The 19598-nt window shown below is 51.1% G+C and overlaps 1 protein-coding gene across 1 annotated transcript; it reads right to left on the reverse strand.

Moving 5' to 3' along the window:
- Window positions 1-5277: 5277 nt before the first annotated feature.
- On the reverse strand, window positions 5278-8864 carry ARL4C (ADP ribosylation factor like GTPase 4C). The gene has a single exon (XM_064452175.1). The coding sequence runs from the start codon at window positions 8703-8705 to the stop codon at window positions 8127-8129; it is 579 nt and encodes a 192-aa protein (XP_064308245.1). The 5' UTR covers window positions 8706-8864; the 3' UTR covers window positions 5278-8126.
- Window positions 8865-19598: the final 10734 nt, after the last annotated feature.

Genomic DNA, 19598 nt, shown 5'->3' on the forward strand with positions numbered 1-19598 from the left:
CACCCGTTACTCCCTGGCAGTTACCAGGGACACAGAGCAGCCAGGCTGAAAAGAAATGCTGATGCCAAGGTTTAATAAAGAGTTTTACCCTCCCTGCCACCTGCTTTGCTCTGATCGAGTTTTACAGGTGGTCAGCAAAGGGAGGGAGGGCAGGGGACCCAGAGGGGTTATTTGTCCTGAATGAGGTTTTGCATCTGATGAAAAGATGAATCAGAGTGGAACTCTTTGCATCACACCCTTGTGATGAAAAGACGAAGATGGGCAGCACCTTAGGAGAAGCTGGGCTGGATGGGAAGACGGCTGGCTTTGGTGCCAGAAGCTGCAGGCAAAACTGGTGGGGGATGAATTCAAACCATCCTTGCTCCATTCTTAGTTTGAGATGCTCCAGGGCTGCTGGAAGTCCCAGAAGAAATGAAGTGGGTTGCAGAGCTGGGCTGAGGTTTGTGAAGAGGTATCAGCAGGGTCTCCCCACCATTCTGGCACCACCAGATGTGACTCCTTGGCCATGCAGTTGCATGGGGAAAGCTAAAGGCCATTTCTTCTGGAGATACAGCTATCACTAGCTAAGTTGGATGGAGAACAACTGAGCGCACACTCCAAGAATGGTGTGTGGGTGGTGGGTTGTTATTTTTTGGTTTTTTTTCCCCCACAACCCATTGTCATCTTGGCACCAACATGCTCTAACAGATCCCTCCTAAGCAATCAGGCAGTTTTAAAGGCCTGTCGGGAAAGACCGTGGTCCATCCTGGGAGGATGTGGTGGGCAAGAAAACATTGCAAAGCTGCAGTATTGCCATTCTCCCTCCTGCCTGTGGACATTTTAAACAGGCAGCAGAAGCCAAAGGATGAAGAAGTTGCCAAAGATCTGAAAGGGCCCCCTTGTTAGAGAGTGCAAGTGGCAAGGGAGGGGGCTTTCCGAGAGCTATTTAAACATTAACCAGCACAACAGTTGCCCTGTGTTCCCATTTCCCATTGGTAAGCTGGTCTTTCACCTTTGTGTGGGTGGATCTGCAGAGTCCTGAGCTGCCTCCAGCCCTGGAGACAAGGCCTGTCCACTTTTGGCATGGTGCTACGACAGTGATGGGAGCCTCCGTGCCATCCTCTCTGCCTGCAGGACTTTGTTACCATCCCTGTAGCTGCAGGGGAGCCAATAGGTATGGGGGTGGGGAGTCGAAACAGGTTATTAACTTCCCTCTTGCAGCCATAACTTGGAGGATATGGCTGGAGGGTTTCAGAGAGCCTCAGCTCATAAAATAAAACTCAGCTGGGTGCTGAACTGAGGCACTCAGCCCTGATGTAGCTCTTCTGCCTGCAGTGCAAACAGGATTACCTGGACCTGCAGCAATCTCCTCCAGCCCAAGTACCATTCAACCCTTTCCCCACCACATAAGGGACAATCCTGCATGTTTAGCATCTTTAGGATGGGAATCTATCACACCACCAACAATTTCTTTTTCTAGTCTTGGGAGTAAGAAAAATGCTGGCAGCCGCCTTTTACACCTGTGGAAAAGCAGCCTGAGGGCATCTAAAGTGATGTAACCAGGGTTAGGCAGGAGTCGGTGGCAGAGACTGAAAAACTGTATCAAGACCCAGCTTTGTGTCCTGCTCTCTTTGTGGCAGCACATACAGACTTGAAAGCAATGCCAGGTGGGGTCAGGAGCTTCAGGTGAACCTGTCTCCCCAGACACCAACTTTTGGGAATCCTCCGGCCCAGCCCCCGTGGATCACAAGAAACTTTGCAAGCTGACAGAAGCCCACTCCATCTGCAAAATTTGGGAACCATTGGGCCAAAGTAATAAAAATAATAAATGATAATAATATAATCTGTGGGTTGACAATGATCTCTGCTTCCCCCTCCCCAGTGTCTGCAAGTAGGCTGTCATCCCTCTCCCCCAGTGCCCCATGGACATGGGCTCAGCAGCACTTCTCACAAACTCCCCTTGTGCTGCAGCATTTTTGCATGCCATAAGATGTCATTTGTCAAGGCTCTCAGGGAGGGAGGACGAGGGGGTCATTAGGCACATGGGATTATTTCTGGTCACCTGTCAGATGGGTATAGCTCCAGCATGAACACCTGGGGATTTATAGGCTTCATAAGTCAACTTCCACCAGTATTTTAACATAGCTGCTGAAGAGTTGCTCTTTTTTGTACGCTTTCCTCCCTTAAATTTCACTTGAATATCTGAGGGAACCAAACACAAGCTAAACTGAAATAAACAGAATGGTTTATTAGAGCAAATATTCCCAGGCTGGGTTCTCCATATTCCCTAGCTGTCATGAACTATCCTCAGTAAGAACATGCTTGTGCTGAAGCATCTCAGTTTTGTTCTACTAGGCAAGCACTACCTTTTTTTTACACGATATGTGCATAAAGTGCCTAGTGTCCTGCAGACCTGATTCACAGCAGTGGCCTTTTGCTGCTCAGACAAAAAGTACATGTGATTTGGGGTAACTCATGTTGAAGAAGCGCTAAGAAGGGGCGGACTGAATGAAACCAAAGCAAACTGGTTCAAGTTTGAACCAGCATGGGATTTTGTTTCTTCTTGTAATGGTTTATGGTCCATTTTAGAGATGGTCATCCTCACCCCATCCAAACTTTGACTGGAAGTATCTTGTGCTGTGCAAAGAAATATCTCTCTTTGCATTACACCATTTATATGAATTACATTAACCAAGACATCCTTTTAAAGATACTTGTTTGAAAGCAAATCCCATTTGCAATAACACAGAGAGATTTAGCTTAACAAGGCAAACAGGGGAAAGAGGAGGGGAAGGACCTGTTTAGCTAAGACACCGAGAGGCAAGGCAGAGGGTGACCCTGCAGAAGCCAGGCTGCAGGGCTCTTGGGATGAAGATGCCATGAAGCTATGTGCATGAAAACATGGGCCATGCCAAATATCATAGGGGTGTTTGACGTACCATTGTCAGCAAGAGCAAGCAGAGATCACTCAGGAGCCCTCCCTTGGTGGCTTTCACATCAGGGACCTGCAGAGAAGTGGCTGGGAGACATGCTGGTAGATCACCCCTCTGCTTATTTCTGTCCTGACCCAACTCCTGCTGCTCCTGGCTGGACCTCAGCCCTGGCCTGTTCTCTTCATGCCTTTTCTGCCCTTTGATGGTTGCTGGTCCCTCTCACCTGCTCCTAGCCCATGCTTGCAGAGATCTGATGCAGCTGACAGCCCAGTTGCTTCTTCACTGCTTTTTCTGCTGGCTGGTCCCATGCAGGGGCAGTATCCTTGGACGCTGCCTGGTGGCCTGGGCTCCACACGCCATGAGGGTCCCCAGACACAGGGCTGGGGACCACGGCTCCAACATAGCTTGCTGTTCTGCTGAATTGCCTGCTCGGGAAGACAGTACAGCAGCATAAATCATGGCCAGTGTGCTGCTCCAGGGTGCTGCAAGGTCAGCAAGCTCCTTGTGGAATGTTTTCATGACAACTGGCCTAAACATGCAAAAACCCCTCCTGACAAAAAGCACTCTCTGGCCAGGAGGAGAAGCAATGTGGCTTGAAGGAGGATGTCCGTCCTTGCAGCTTGAGGCACAAGGAGCTTTGCATGCAAGAAGGCACAACCCCTCCCGCCCCCTCCGGCAAGCCAGTGGCTTTAGCAGTAAAATAAACTGAGACATCCCAGCTCAGCCCCACCCGGCTCACAGGGCTGGGGGATAGATCCAGCTGCGCAGCCGCACACACGCGCAAAGTCACAGCCTCTCGAAACTTACAGCCCAAACCCCACTGGCTGTTTCTCTTCCTCCATCACAGGGATGGTTCCCCTCATTAAACCAGGACGAGGGAAGCCTCCTGGAGATCCAGCTCCATGCGGGACACAGCAGGTTGCCCTGTGAGCCCAAGGGACCCAAGTCCAGGCTCCCTGGGGCACAGATAAGCCCGTACAGAGACAGAACACCAGCGTGCACAACTCCATGCCAGCAGGAAAAACCCCGTAAATCATCTCCCGGCAGGTGGGATCAGTGAGGACGAGTCTCTTCATGCTAAGGAGGGTGCAAGCACTGCAGCATCTGCTCCTGGGCTCTCAGATCCATGAAATTCAGGCCAGGAGAAACATGATGTCCCACTTGCTGCCTGGAAAATGGGGCTAGAGGTGCAAAGTGAAGCGATGGTCAGAAGCATCTTCAGGAGCGCTGGCCTGGACCACGCTGCCCACCATGCCACCCGTGCAGCAGAGACAGGAACCCATCAGTGATGATCTGTGCGAGAAAGGAGCCCGTGGGGAATTGCACCTTTCAGGGGCTCTCTGCACAGTCATGAAGCAGCTGAGCACTCAGCAACTCAAACCTTGAATGCCACAGATCACCATCCAACTCAGCTCCAAGTGATTTCTGGGCATGCACCAACAGCCTTCATAGGAGCTCAGTAACCACACCACTGGATAAGCCTTTAGGTTCATTCTGAGGTCCCACAACACTGTAGAGCCCTACGGCCCTGATCCTGCAAAGCAGACATGTCCTCTCACCTGGGCACTGGGCACCCTGGAAACTGGGGGGGGGGCCACCTGAGAAACAGAGAGGAGCCTGGCACAAACCTCAAGCAGGATAAGTGCTCAAAAGCCCAGCCAAATCACACTTTCACAAACTGGGCTCATCATTTCCTCTCTGGCTGCTATGCCATCATTTTAAAAGAAAGACAAGTCATTTACTACTTGGCTCCAGCTCTCCTCTCCAAAATGTCACCCCATGTTTCCTGTGTCAGCAGCCACCCAGGAGCAGAGGCAGCCTCCAGCTCTGCAGCATCCTGTTCTCAACTGCCCGCCTGGTGCTTTAACCCCTCCAGACCTGGCTCTCTGCCACTGCCACGGCTTGCCTGAGGCCACGCATTTAAAAAAGCCACACCGAGCAAAACCAAAACTTTCTCGCTCCCTCCTCTAAGTGCTGTGTACAGGGCAATCATCTCCTTCACATAGATTTAAAATAAGAGGTGAGGGAAGAAAATACCCACACCAGACAGTATTCTCCCCTTTCACAGACAGCAGCAGAGAGGCAGAGAAATTAAGTGACCTGCAAAAGAGCTCAGATTTCATTAACTGCAAAATTATCAACGTTCCCCATGTCCTAGAGGGACACGCTGCAGAGGGCTGCCATGTGACAGACCTGTGCCAGCATGCCGCTGGGTGCACAGTGATCCTGAGCAGGTCACTTCTGCCTCCCTAGGGAGAGGGGACGTGGGCATGGGGATGGAGGATTAACCTCCTTCATAACACGCAACGAGAACCAACTGTAAAACGCAGCACTGATATTGAGAAATAACCAGAAGAACACTGGGTTTGGTTTTTTTTTTTTATCAGGCCCTTTCATTGTATAAATAATTTATTTCAGTTCACAGCATCATGTCTGCATCTTTTAAAAAAAGAAGAAAAGACAGGAGGAACACAGATTGACGGACAATGGCAAGGGTAGGATGTGGGCAGCAGGATATCCAACACTGATGGAGAACACCGCAAAGGTACCTGGGGAAACGAAACCGGTACCTTGTGACAGCTGCTTAGAAAAAAAAAAAGGTCATTCAAACATGTTTAGAGAAGACACACAGTCCTGCAAAAAACCCAGCACGTTTTCAGAGCAACAACCCAGGCAGTTTCGCTTAACCGCTGTTTTGCTGAGGCACCTCTTCTTCTAGTCCACTGTAGGTCACACACATCTTCATACAGGAAAAATCAGCATACGGTTGTGAAACGTTACAGAAATACCACGGAAGCCATTAGCTCCTAATTGGAAACGTTTTTTTAATTATTGCAGAAAGCAGAGTTGGTGGGAACGGCACTGCGACAGCGTCCCTCCTGGCTCAGCTGAACCGTCAAGTGTGCACTGCTAGTTCGGTGCATGCTTAAGTGCTCTGCTGAAAACCAGCCATTTATCCAAGGGGATGCTCAGCTGTGCTGGGTCTAACAAACCCCCAGGAAGGACTGAGCTCTGTAAATGCACGCCACCAGGCTTTCCATGACAGCGTTTGTCAAACCAAGGCCTATGTCTCGACAGCAGAGACAAAACCCACAACTAATAGCCTGCACGTGTTGTTTTTAAAACCTGATTGCTTTTGAGCTGGTGGGGAAATCATAGCTTTATATTTCGCCTCTAAAATGGGTCGCTCGCCAAAAAAGGGCTAATGCATGTGGCTTCTGTGGCATCAAAAATAAATAAATTTTTTTTCTCTCTCTCGACAGCAAGTACCAAAGTGTTGGAGGTGAAGACAAAGCAAAGAAAACCCAAGGAAGTGGGAACAGAGCCACCTGAACTGATGGGACCAGCCCACTCACTAAGCATACAAGTCAGGACTTGCATTGGGAACTCAGATCCCGCAAGGAGAGAAATACTACTTGGCTGCAACATTTGTTTCCTAACAAAAAAAACCACCAACACACTATTTGGAAGGTGCCGCGTTAACGCTGCAAGGGGAGAATCAACTCCCTGAAACCCGAAGGGCATTTTTCTTTTGTCTGCTTGGTGGTTTCTCCTTGGCTGCTCTGGGAAGGGGTTTTCAAACGGGAAGGCTGGTGTAAAATCACCAGAAACACCCACCAGACCACACGGCTCAAAATTCAGGATATTTGTCCCCACCCCGAGAGCTGCCTGCTTCTGCTGCATAGGCAGCATAGAAAGCCAGGACCCTGGTTTTCTCCTCCAGAGAGATGGGTCCCAGGCCAAAACACAGACAGTGAATGATTTTTGGTCCCCAGGACCTCAGTCCCATCCAAATACCAAAATGTCCACCTGCACAAGGACGCAGCAGGGCCTGACCCTGCCCGGGTGCTCAGCAGGCAGAGGCAGCCCACACAGCTACTGCTGGAAGCATGGGGCTCTCTGCTTTGAATCGGGTTGAAATCTTTATAAAAAACTCACACACCCCCAATGCTACCTCCCCCCCCCCAATCTCTTCACACCCTGCCATTTTCCCGGCGCTGCCGAGTCCCTTCGCAGAACACATTTTTGCAAGCTCTAGCCATCTCAGTGCCGGCACCCGCCTGTCTTGCCTTGCCTTGCCCTGACCCCTCCACCCCAAACCCCCATGTTTAGCAAGTGCTGCCCTGACCTCCTGCACCGACGGTTGGAGCAGCACGGTGACCGGTACCATGCAGCTTGCTTTTTCTGTGCGTGGGTTTTTGTTTTGTTTTGTTTTTTAAGAAATAACCCCTAGTTTGGATCACCCCAGCTGGAGCAAATTAGCACCTTCGAGCCTGCCTCTGCCTGGGCACAATAAAGACCTGCTCCGGGTTTTGCTTTAGAAGGTGACACGTCTGAGCCTTTGAGGAAGGGGGCTCCTTGACAACCCCCCGCCCCAAACACTTCCAGCAACGTTTCCAGCTCCCAAACCCCTTGCTGTTTGGGTTTTTTTCCTTTTTTTTTTTTTTTTTTTTTTTTTTAAAGCAGACAGCTTGAAGCTCAGCACCAGTCAGCAACTGCTAAGCACCCCCTGCGCCGCAGCATTACACACTCCCCGGGGCTGAAGGCTGCCTGTCCTTGCTTTGCACACATCCGTGCCCTGGAACACCAGCCGGCGGGGTGGGGGGGTTGTCCCCTTACCCATCACCCCCACCAACGAGGGTTTTGTGCTGGTCCAACACCCCTTCCCACCGAAAAACGCAGGGGAGGGATGCGGGGATGCGGGCAGGCATCGGGGCACCGCTGACCTTGCCGAGCCCAGGCGCTGTCTTCACCCCTCCCCAGCATCCATTCCCCCCCTCCCCTCCCCCAAATGCACACGTTAAAGATCCATAAGCACGCTGGGCTTCTCTCAAATGCACTTCAACAGGGTCCTGCCCTGATCGCTCCCGGCACACAAAAGCTCGGTGGTCCCGAAAGACGGAGGGGGAGGGGAGTGGGGTGTCTCGCCCCCGTTCGCAGGTCTCCGTCCCGGCCCCGGAGGTCCGGGTCGGCCCTTGTGAGCACGGTGTGGCCCGGGTAAAGGGGCGGTGGGAGGGGAGATCCCGCAGCCGGGATCTGGGCTTGGCTGGCAGGAGCGGCTTTGTTATCGCCACTGTTGTCTTTTCATTTCGAAAGGAGGGGGGAAAAAAGAGGGGAAAAAAATAACAATTACAACGAAAAAGGATCGCTTTGGTTCTCTCCCCCTCGGTTCCTTTGTCTGCTTCCCCAGCCCTCCCCGCCTCTGCGGGGTTTCTACCGCTTCTTCTTCTGCTTGAGGGACTTCCTCCGCTTCAGGATCATCTCGTAGAGCTTGTCCATGCCCTCCGTCAGCCCCTCGCCGATGATGGCGCAGGCGGGCTGGATGTGGTAGGTGGTGGAAGGGGTCAGCTCATGCAGGGCCAGCTGCTTCTCGATCTCGGCCACCGGCAGGGACTTGGGCAGGTCCTGCTTGTTGGCGATGACAAGCAGAGGGGTACCCTGGTTCTCGGCGAACTTGGTCACCTTGTGCAGCTCTGTTTTGGCCTCCTCCAGCCGATCCACGTCCACTGAGTCCACCACGTAGATGATACCATCGGTACAGCGGCTGTAGGATTTCCAGAGCGGGCGCAGCTTCTCCTGACCACCCACATCCCAGAAGTGGCAACTGATGCCCTTGGCCGTCCCGTTGCTCAGCCGAATCTTCTCCGTGTTGAAACCGATGGTGGGCACGGTGTTAACGAACTCGTTGAACTTCAACCGGTAAAGCACCGTGGTTTTCCCCGCCGAATCCAGGCCCAGCATGACGATGTGCAGGGACTGGAAGGCGGAGATGTTGGAGGAGATGTTCCCCATGGCCACGGCTCACGCCGCCCTCACAGCCCCGACCCCATCCCCGCGCCGCCGGCGGCCCGCAGGGGCACGGCTCGGGGTGAGCCGGGCAGGGTGCGGGCAGGGTGCAGGCAGCGCGGCTCCACGCGGCGGCAGCGCCCGGGGACTGCCGGTCACCGCCCCGCCCGGGAGGAGGGGCCGCGCCGCCGCCTTCCCCCCGCTCCCGCCCTGCCCTGCCTGCACCGGCCACCTGCTGCCCGTCTCCGCCCCTGCCTGCACCGCCCACCTGCTGCCCGTCCCGCACTGCCTGCCCGCACTGCCGGAACGGCGGCGGGTCTTTGACCTGCTGCGCCCCGTTGCACCGGGACAGCCCCCGGAGCGGGGGTCCCCTGGGAGCAAGTTCCCCCTGTGCCCGCCTGTGGTTAAAGCTTGGTTATCCCTACACTTCCCGTCATCATCAACCGCAGGAATAATTAAAAATAACGCCAAAAATACTTCCAAACCAAGGCACGGAGACACAAGGAGGGACACAAGGTCCTGCACCTGGGTCGGGGCAACCCCCAATATCAACACGGCTGGGGATGAAGGGATTCAGAGCAGCCGTGTGGAGAAGGACTTGGGGGTAATGGTTGGTGAAAAGCTGGACATGAGCCAACAATGTGCGCTTGCAGCCCAGAAAGCCAGCTGTATACTGGGCTCCATCGAAAGCAGTGTGGCCAGCAGGTCGAGGGAGGCGATTCTACCCATCTACTCTGCTCTGGTGAGACCCCACTTGGAGAGCTGCGTCCAGCTCTGGAGCCCTCTGCACAGGAAGGACATGGACCGGTTGGAGCAGGTCCAGAGGAGGGCCACAAAAAGATCCGAGAGCTGGAGCACCTCTCCTGTGGGGAGAGGCTGAAAGAGTTGGGGTTGTTCAGCCTGGAGAAGAGAAGGCTCCAGGGAGACCTTATTGCAGCCTTTCAGTACTTAAGGGGGGGACTATAGGGAGGATGGGGACAACCTCTTTAGCAAGGCCTGTTGTGACAAGAGAAGGGGTAATGGTCTTAAACTAAAGGAGGGTAAATTTAGACTGGGTATAAGGAAGAAATTTTTTACAATGAGCATGGTGAAGCGCTGGAATGGGTTGTCCAGAGAGATAGTGGAGGCCCGGTTCCTGGGGTCAGGTTGGATGGGTCTCAGAGCAACCTGGTCTAGTTGGGGATGTCCCTGCTCACTGCAGGGGGCTTGGACTAGATGGCCTCTAATGGTCCCTTCCAACCCAAACCGTTCTATGGTTCTATTCTATGATTCCATGACCTTCTGCTGCACTATGTATAACCCCCAGCTGAGGGACGCAGGGGGGTTGCAGAAGCAGTTCAGGCACAGAGGGGATGACTAGCACTGGTGATGAGCTCAGCCCAGGAAGCTGGAGAGCGATACTGTGCTCCTGGAAAGGTAGAAGCCTGTGATGGCACTGGGAGCTTGGGAGTCACCACCACCCAGTGTGGTGCTGGGACATGGAGCACCTGTGTCCCCCCAGTGGGTTGTTACAGTCTCCCAAAGTCGAGAGATGGTGGGAGGGGAAAAACCTCATCTGTGCTGAATCCAGGGGGACGATGACACTAATGTTCATCGCTGCTGTTAATGCTTTTTGCATTTCACACTTCATAAATGCTGTGAATGCCTTCAACCCTTGGTCAGTGTGTTCACCTTTATGGTGAGGCCACACCTCGGATACTGTGTTCAGTTTTGGCTCCTCACTACAAGAAGGACATTGAGCTGCTGGAGTGTGTCCAGAGAAGGGCTTTGTTGCCCTTGCTGGTGAAGGGTCTGGACAACAAGTCTTATGAGGAGCAGTTGAGGGAGCTGGAGTTATTGAGCCTGGAGAAGAGAAGGCTGAGGGGAGACCTTATCGCTCTCTACAACTACCTGAAAGGAGGTTGTAGCAAGGTGGGGGTTGGTCTCTTCTCCCAAGTAACAAGTGATAGGATGAGAGGAAATGGCCTCAAGCTGCATCAGAGGAGGTTTAGACTGGATATTAGGAAAAATTTTTTTACTGAAAGGAATTGGAACAGGCTGCCCAGAGAGGTGGTGGGGTCACCATCTCTGGAGGTGTCCAGAACATGTGTAGATGTGGCACTTCAGGGCATGGTTTAGGAGGCATGGGAGTGTTAAATTGATGGTTGGACTTGATGATCTTAGAGGTCTTTTCCAACCTTAATGATTCTGTGATTCTATGAGTCTAACCCATGTTAAAGCCCCTGAGGTCCTCATGGCCAGCCAGCCCCCCAGACCCCAGCACAGCTTTGTCCCCCAAGCCATGCAGCTGCTGGCCCAGGTACTCCTCCTTGAAGCCCCTTCTACACCAGCGTGAGGACAGGGAAGCCACCTCCACTGCATGCCCTGGGGAAGGCCTGCCCTGCTCTTTGCCATTGCATTTATTTCTGCTATTGCTCCTGAGCCAAAGAGCAGAGTGAGGGTTGTTCCTACAATAATACCCATATCATCTTTTACAACATTTGTAAAATAAATATCAACTGTATCTGACAGCTTAACTAGAAAGCCCCAGAGAAAGAAATGTACTGCAGAAGACAGATACTGCTTTTAATTTAAGATGCTTTCACCACACAGCGTGCAGTGAGGATTGTCAGGCTGAAGTGGGATCATTTCTCATATTCATATTTCATCCCAAGGATGCATGTTGTGGCTGTGCATGGAGATAAGATTACCTGCTAACACATACCATCATTAAAAATACAGGCAGTTCACTGCAACAGTCTCCGGAGGTGAGACTGGGCACAATTTTGATGGAAAACACCATGTGGTGACAGTGTGAAAAGTGCAGGAAGCTCTGTCCCACCCAGCATGCATCTGGGAGACATGTTCCTTGGTCCGTGTGAAGCAGCATCGCCTCCGTGCTCTGCACAGCCATTCAAAAAGGAAGGCACAGGTGTTGTACAGGATGGAAAACGAAAATGTTTTGTGCACCGGGGTTGTCCTAATCAGCTGGCCTTTGAGCTGGTGTGAGTTCAGGCTTTGGTCTATGGCCTGGTAATGGTAATAAGCTTCCAAAGGCAAGTTGGAAGAGAAAGCTGTAAGTGATCGCCTGACTCCAGGAGCTGAAGCATTAAAAAAAACCAAACCACCAGAAATAGAAGAATAGGGTCAAATCTGTGAGTGGTGTCACCAGCAGATCAGGCACCGGTCTCTTTTGCCTAAATGGTTCCAGCAACAGCTTTCTTAAATGTTGCTGTGATAGATAATCCCTAGGCAAGTGCAAGCCAGGAAGCCAGGATGCCCCAAGAATTAGTGACTGATCTGTGCGCAATAGGTTTGTGTTTTAGGAATTTACCTTCTGGCTGTGAGCTCATGCTCAGGTCCAGAAGTGCAGGTCCATCGCAGGAGATGCTATTTCATCCCTTGTTGTTGTGGCCAGGCAGCACCCCTGGGGAATTCCCCCTCTACCCTCCACTGCTTCCAAACCTCTCCCTGACTCCTCCATCACCCCGCTGCTGCAGACAGTTTTGAGCCTTTGAGTCGAAAGGCTTCCTTTTCTAAATAGGACACCAAAATTTCTTTTCCCCCAACAGCCAAAGTCTGAAGAAGACTTCCCTCCTCTGCACCCCTCCTTTTTTCACCCCTGTGTTGATTCTGAGTTCTAAATAAAGGCTAGATTAGATAGACAGGATGATCAAACCTAGGGGATGTTCTAAAAAACTGCCTTATATCAGATGATCCCAAGGGGATGGAGATAAACAGGAGCGTTGCAGTGGTGAATTATGCTGCAGCTAATGCCAGCTATCCATAAATAAGCTGTTAAAACCCCTGCTGAATATTAAGTGCAGAAATAACAGTGTTAATCGCAGCTGAGAGGAGTCTGCCAAGTCCATTCAGTGGCAAATTTAGGGAGAGGAAACCCATCTTCTCCAGGAGCCCCCCCCCCCCCCCCCCCCGCCCGCTCTGCTTCCCCCCCTCCCCTTTCCATCACCTCAAGGTTAAGCAGCCAAGGTTAAAGCCAGCATTAGCATCTAAATGTGTGTCTGCGAGTATCTGACAAAGGCAAGGCTCGCTGGTCCCCAACATTTTACTCCAGCAGCAAGAAGACTGTTGCTGCCATAGTAACTGTTTTCAGACATGGCAATTATTTCTTCCCAGCCCCCCAAGCTCATCTCCCTTCCCCCAGCTCATCTTTCGCTTTAAAGAATCTTTGTATCTTTTTTTTTTTTTGGTGAAACACAGAGGACCGGAGCCTGCACACATCCACCAGTGCCCTGCACAGGGACAACAGAAGGATGCTTCCCACACTTTCCACAGCCCACTCATGGGTTATCCATAATAGTGACTTTTAATCCGCATCCAATTAGCCCCTTATCACCCAGGCAAAGGAAAATCTTGAAGCAGCAGCTTTTGCCAGCAGTTTCTTGCAAAGCCAGTGACCTGGGGAGGGGGAAATCAGTTTGCAGAGACCATCTCAACTCCTGGAGTGTGCAGGCTCCTCTCTCCCTTTTCTGCCCCTTCCTTCTTCATAGCTTCATTTGTCTTAGCCCACTCCCTTTGGTTTCTGCGTTAAAAGCAGAGACACCAGCTCAAACAAAATCAACAGGCAAGAGCTGTAATTAGGGCTGCTCCCATTCTTGGGGATGGCTGAGGCTAGTTAATAGCATCCTGGTGACTAATGCCTGGGATGCGGGAACAGCATGAAGGCTGCGCTGAGAGCCAGAACTGCAACAGCCACCTCTCAAATAGCTGGTGGTGGGACAAGGCATGGGACTGGCATCTCCAGCTGGCTTAGGGGGGCTGCTCTCCTCTTCCGCTAGGGTTTCATGGATGAGCTCTGCCCAAGTGGCAGCTTTTCAGGGCCTGTGTGAGCTGGGGGAGGCAGCACTAGTTAATACAGCATAGGAAAGTCTCATCCCTGTTTGTGAACCCTGACAGTGGGGGAAAGCCCTTGGTGAGGCTTTTCGAGGACAGTGCACCTGCACCTGTCATGGTCAGCATCCTTTCCTTGTGCCCCTCTCCTTCCCACCTTCATCCACTCTCTTCCTTTCCAAGGACTTTCCAGCCCACTCACTGGATAACAAGGCCAGGTAATGCAGGATCATTAAGGGCTGGATAGTCTACAAGTCCCATAGGAATCTTCTGGATAATTACTCTGAGGGAAAAGAGCATCATGGATTTAATGGGACTCCTTCCTCCTGGGAAAGGCAGTGCTTTATCCTGTGAGGCTGCAGAAGTGGTGTGATACAGCTAGGCATCCCTACTTAAAGGGTTAATGGGGGAGAGCAAAGGGGCACAGGGGAATAATGAGAGAGATATACTGAATATTTCACAGGAGATGATCCCTCTAAATGCTCAATTCAAACTTCTGCAACCAGTTTCTTGAGTGATTTCTGGAGACAGCCTCACTTGGGTGTTTTTCTCTGCTTTGTCTCATCCACCTGTGCTCAACCTTGTGTGGGAGGGTCCCTGATGCAGAGCTGGGCCTTCCAGCCCTGCCCATTTGAACATGCAGGCTCTCGGGGTCAAGGAGGTCTTGTGGATCAGAGTAGCATACTCCTGAGAGGCCTCCAGGAGCTCCTGGATGGATGGGTGGAGGGATGGATGGAGGGATGGATAACAGCAGTATAATAGCAGAGAAATGACTGAATCCACAGAGCTCCTAATGCAAGAGTGAGAAATAATCCATTCATCTGCAGCGCAGCAGCTCAGCTGCATTTCGTGACCTCAGATGCCTCCTCAGGCCAAGCAAAGTCCTGCAAGGACTAGCTTAAAGCAAACTTTACAGACTCATCCCCAGGAAGTGCCAGAACAGCCACAAACCGAGGAAGAACAAAATCTTCCTCTAAAGGAGCTGATGTGAAAACAACCTTACCAAGGCAGCACAAAATCCATCTAGCCCAGCATCATGTCGCTGTAAGCAGTCAGGAGTGGAGGCAGTTGGAGGAGTACAAGACCAGAGCAGATGTGTGTTATAATTAATTTTTACTGGAGTTTTTTCCTCCATACATTTGTACAAACCCACTAGGAAGCTTTACAAGCTTTTAGCCACAATTTACCGAATTTTGCTGGATAAAGAGGAATCTCCTTGGTGTGAAACTTCCTGGAAATGTCCTCTGCAAACTCACACATACCAAGTACAGGTCTGCAGGTTAAAGCAAGGTGAGCACAAGGGTTTTCTGGTGGGTTAGGCTAGGATTAAAAAAAAAAAAAAACACAAAAAACCCACTCTTTTTTTGCTCTGCTTGCATTGCATCCCTAATGCCTGCCTCTTTTTTCTCCCAATCCATGAAATTTGGCAGGAGGAACTTGAGCAGGCAGAGACAAAAGAAGCGATCTCTCTGCCTTTGTTCCTGCAATTTTCTGGGATGACAGACATCAGTTTTCGCATGGTGAATGCTGCATCCTGCTGCTGCAGCTGAGGGCACCTGCAGGGGATGCAAGGCTGTCTCACACCAGATCAAGGAAAACATCACTTGAATTTCTCCCTTAACATCTACAGTTTGGTTTGGCTGCTTCCTAGCTGACTGCTTGGATGCTTGGAATAAAATCTGTATGTGGAGAATGAGGAAAGTAGGATGTCCTTCTCTGACCATTTTAGAGATTGAGGTTTCAGCAGCCTTAGGGTTTAGGACCTTAAACCTTTAGGTTTAGGAGGCACAGTGGTGTTGGGCTGATGGTTGGACTTGATGATCTTAGAGTTCTTTTCCAACCTTTATGATTCTATGATTTATCTGCTGCATCTGAGCTCCGTACACCTAAATTGTCCACTGCCCTCAGAAGGGTTACAGGGACATTGCTGGCAGGGGTACCTTGCTGGTCCTTCATCTCTGAATCATAGAATTGTTAAGGTTGGAAAAGACCTCTAAGATCACCAGTCCAACTGTCAACCCAACACCATCATGCCTCCTAAACCACGCCCTGAAGTGCCACGTCTACACATGTTTTGAACACCTCCAGGGATGGCGACTCCACCACCTCTCTGGGCAGCTTGTTCCAATGCCTGACCACTCTTGCAGTAAAGAATTTTTTCCTAACATCTAATCTAAACTTGGTACTTCCTGACCCCTGGGGCTGTGGCTGCCGGGTGAAGCAAAGCTACCACTTTTTGCAGGAGGGAAAGCAAGCCCTGGGGAGCAAAATCAGTCACCCATGGGGACCCTATAGGAAAAGAGATGTTATTTGGGAACAGATACTCCATCCCGTCATCTCTGCTTTGCCAAGGACAGACACATCTAGGGGTGGCTGAAACATCTCCTGGGCTGAGAGGGAGGGAGGAGCAATCCCTTCCTCCCACCTGGATGAACCATAATACCAGACACCCAACACCCTTTGCACAAACAAATCAGGGCCTGGAGGGGAATAACCCTTCACACCTCCCTGGCCTCCAGCTGGGTAAATAACTGCTTAGAATGACTGCTTTTGTGTTCACAAGCATCCCGAGGCCGGAGGAGAGAAGACTGAAACCCTGCTGGTTTCATTACCCCAGGACACTACATTCATTGGTTTTGGATACAAAGAACGATGCAGCCAAGTGAAAATTGAGGGGGAGAAAGTACCTGCACCCACCTGAACTGGTCTCTGGCAAGCTGCCCTATGCTGGGGTACACACTGAACACCCCAGTGACTAATCAGTGAGGGTGGGGAGGAAATTTGGCCTTAAAGGGCTCTTTGGGAGCTGCTCGATAATGTGGCAGCCTAGAAACTTTATTTTTTAAGGCTAAAACACTTCTACAGAGGAGGAAGGATGCTGAATCGAGGTGCACACACAGATATGATGTATAGTGTGGTTCAGGTTTGTCTGCAGAGACATGGTCACACATCCCTCCCTCATTCCTGTCCTGAATAATGCTCGGTCTCAGCCACTCACTACCCTGGCATAATTCTAGCCCAAGACTGCATGTTGTTTTGCCTGGGAAAGGAGTAAGAGTTTCAGATTTTGCCCTATAATTTTTCTTGACTCTCTCTCTCAAGAAAAAAAAAAAAGACAAGTAGATTATCCTTGCAACCAGTGATAAGCAGGAGGCTTAGAAAACCCCTCAGTTTCCCAGCACCCATTCCCAGGGCAGTAAATCTGGGAGCCTACTGATCTGCAAGCACGGCAAAGAGAGTGAAAGCTCAGTGCTTGTGGAGATTTAGGGTTCATGGATCACCCAGGGCTCTCCAGCAGCACACCAGCATCTCATATTACCTCCTCAGGTGATTTGTACCACAAATTTCTGCTTAGACCCCCAAAATGTCAGAGTATTTTATTTGCTGCCTGTGCTTTTTTTTTCTTCCTCCCCCCCCTCCCCCCCCATCCTTAAAGGAGAAGCTCCGTGGCCAGAGGGGAAAATCCTGCTTAGAGCTGATTTACCTGTGTTTAGCTGGTGTACAGTTGTTTACAGCTACTTCAGAGAGCTGGAGCCTGATTTAGAGCAAAAATGAACCAGAATCATGTAGGTGGTCAGATCTCAGCTACTAATTCACACCTGATTAATGCACACCAGTCTTGCTTTCCAGCCAGCCCCAAGCTCCCCTTGTAGCAACAGCTTAAATAAACCAAAGCCTCAAGTCTGGAAGTATGAGGGTAGGCCAGGGCTGGCTGGCAGGGGACAGAGAGCATCTCCACTGTCCACAGAGCACTGTGGGCAGTGCGGGGTAGAGGACACTCAGTTTCAAGGCTGCACCCTGGGCAATCATGCCTGTTCCATGCTGACTTCCTTCCTCTAAGAGGCAGAGGCATAACTGCAGCATCAATTGTTCCCTCTATCACAGCAAGATCTAACCAAGCCTCTAGAGCTTGGGAATTACCACTCTGCTTAGCATCTTCTAGGCACAGTGGTGAAGGGACATGATACCCTGCCGATGCGATTTCACATCATGCTGCATATCACCTGCCTGCTAATTTTCACTCGATGCAGCAAAGCTGTAGTTCGATCAAGTGGGGTCCAAGACATCTAATGAAGTGTAGAAATGGGGCTGGAGCTGCATGTTCACATCACGAAGCTGGAATTACAGCCCAAGCGATTCTTGTTGGCTGCTGGGCGATTTCTGGCAGGGGGACACTCCCCCCAGGGAAGGAGGGTAAGCACGGTGGGAGATAAGCACGAAGAACAGGTCAACCTTGGGAAGGTCACCACAGGGATAAGTGATCTGAGAAGGAGTCTGGTTTGGGGCTTTGTGGTCAAAGTGTGGGAGGTCCATGCTGAGGCTTGTGAGATTCAATAGCCAGAGGCTGGGAGTGGCGCTCAGAGCCATGGAGTGCCAGGTCCGGGTGCTGCTGGTGTCCTGGTTCTGGCTGCACATTTCTGCTCTGGCCAGCACCTATGTTTGCTGGGCTGGGGAAGGAACCTGAGCTAAAAGCTGCCCTCTTTTGGTCTTCTATATTTACTAACCTAAGTTCCTCTGGCTGGAGGAGCTGACTAAGAGCTGGGGAAGGAATTTTTGATGGCATTCCAGACAGCCAGCAGTTCATTGCCCTGGTGCCAGGCCAGGCACAGGCATGGGACATACCATCAGTGGAACAAGGAAGCATCTGCCCCTGCTTGAGCTTCACAGGTGGAACTTGTAGACACAGAAAGGTGAAGCCTACGCTGTTGCAGCATTCTTTGTGGCTGAGCTTAACCCAAATCACCTCCATCCCAGGGCAGTTCTCTTCCACCAAACAAACCATCTCGCCCCTGGGCTCAGGCTCCAGCTGTGCCAGGGTCAGTGCACAGCCTGGCTGCAAAACAGCTGCTGCCAGCATGTGGCATTTGTTATCTGCTTTTCCCTTCCTGAGGTCATCTAAAATACATAGTCTTGTATGTATAACCTACCCCTGGGCAAACTCCTTTAACTGCACAGTTTTAGATTGCTTTTCCCATAGTGCTGTGTTATTTCTAAAGGAGGGTGAAAGCCTCTGGGGTGCATGCTTGTGCTTACTGGCAAGTGAAAGGCTTGCAAACCAATGCCTCCCTTGCAATCAATGCCTCCCTTGCATGAATTCTCCATTAGGATGCTCTCCAGTTGCCAGGTAGACAGCAGTTGTGGGCACCTGTGTGACAGACACAGTGCTGACATCTGGCTGTTCCTGCTACATATGTAGCAGCTGAGCCAAGGCATGCCTCTTCTGTCTGCACAGCGCTGCGAAGGAGCACTGCTTGATGCCAAACACATCCCCTTAGCCCAGAAGCATCCCCCTGTACTGCTTGGCAGCAGAGCCAAAACCTGTCCAAGGGGTCAGGGCCAAAAGGACCTCCCAGAGATGCTGGTGAAGATGGATGACTGCAGATCACAGCATCACACAGAATCACAGAATCACAGGTTGGAAGGGACCTCAGGGATGATCTAGTCCAACCTTTCTAGGAAGAACACAGTCTAGACAAGATGGCCCAGCACCCTGCCCAGACGACTCTTGAAGGTGTCCAACGTGTCCGAGCCAACCACTTTCCTGGGGAGATTATTCCAATGGTTGACTGTCCTCACTGTGAAAAATTTCCCTCTCATGTCCAACCGGAATCTCCCCAAGAGCAACTTGTGTCCATTCACCCTTGTCCTCTCCATGTGATTCCGTGTAAAAAGGGAGTCTCCATCTTCTTTGTAGCTGCCCCTTAAGTACTGGTACATGGTCATGAGATCCCCTCTAAGCCTCCTTTTCTCAAGGCTGACATTGGCTTCCAGCCTGCTTTTCAGAAAACCAAAGTAAATAAAATAAAAGCAATCAGATTTAACCAGACAGGGAAGGCTCAGCAAGACTGGCAAAAGCTGTTTTCTAGGGCCACCTGGTGATGGCCTGGAGACAAGCCTTGCTTTTCTATTTTGGGACCCAAAGAAACCCCTCACACCTGGCAGCTCTAGGGGCTGTGGTCTGGCAAAACACTGCCCCTTCCCAAGTCTTCTCACCCCTTCCATTCCCATCGGATTTCGAGTCTAATCTGAGCATACATCATTGCCTCAGGAAGTATGTGTTTTCATGCT

The sequence above is a fragment of the Phalacrocorax carbo genome, chromosome 5 (assembly GCF_963921805.1).
Source record: "Phalacrocorax carbo chromosome 5, bPhaCar2.1, whole genome shotgun sequence".
NCBI classification, from domain to species: domain Eukaryota; kingdom Metazoa; phylum Chordata; class Aves; order Suliformes; family Phalacrocoracidae; genus Phalacrocorax; species Phalacrocorax carbo.

Bases quoted from the DNA above. Each gene is read 5' to 3' on its own strand.
- ARL4C (XM_064452175.1), bottom strand. From the start codon at position 8,705: ATGGGGAACATCTCCTCCAACATCTCCGCCTTCCAGTCCCTGCACATC.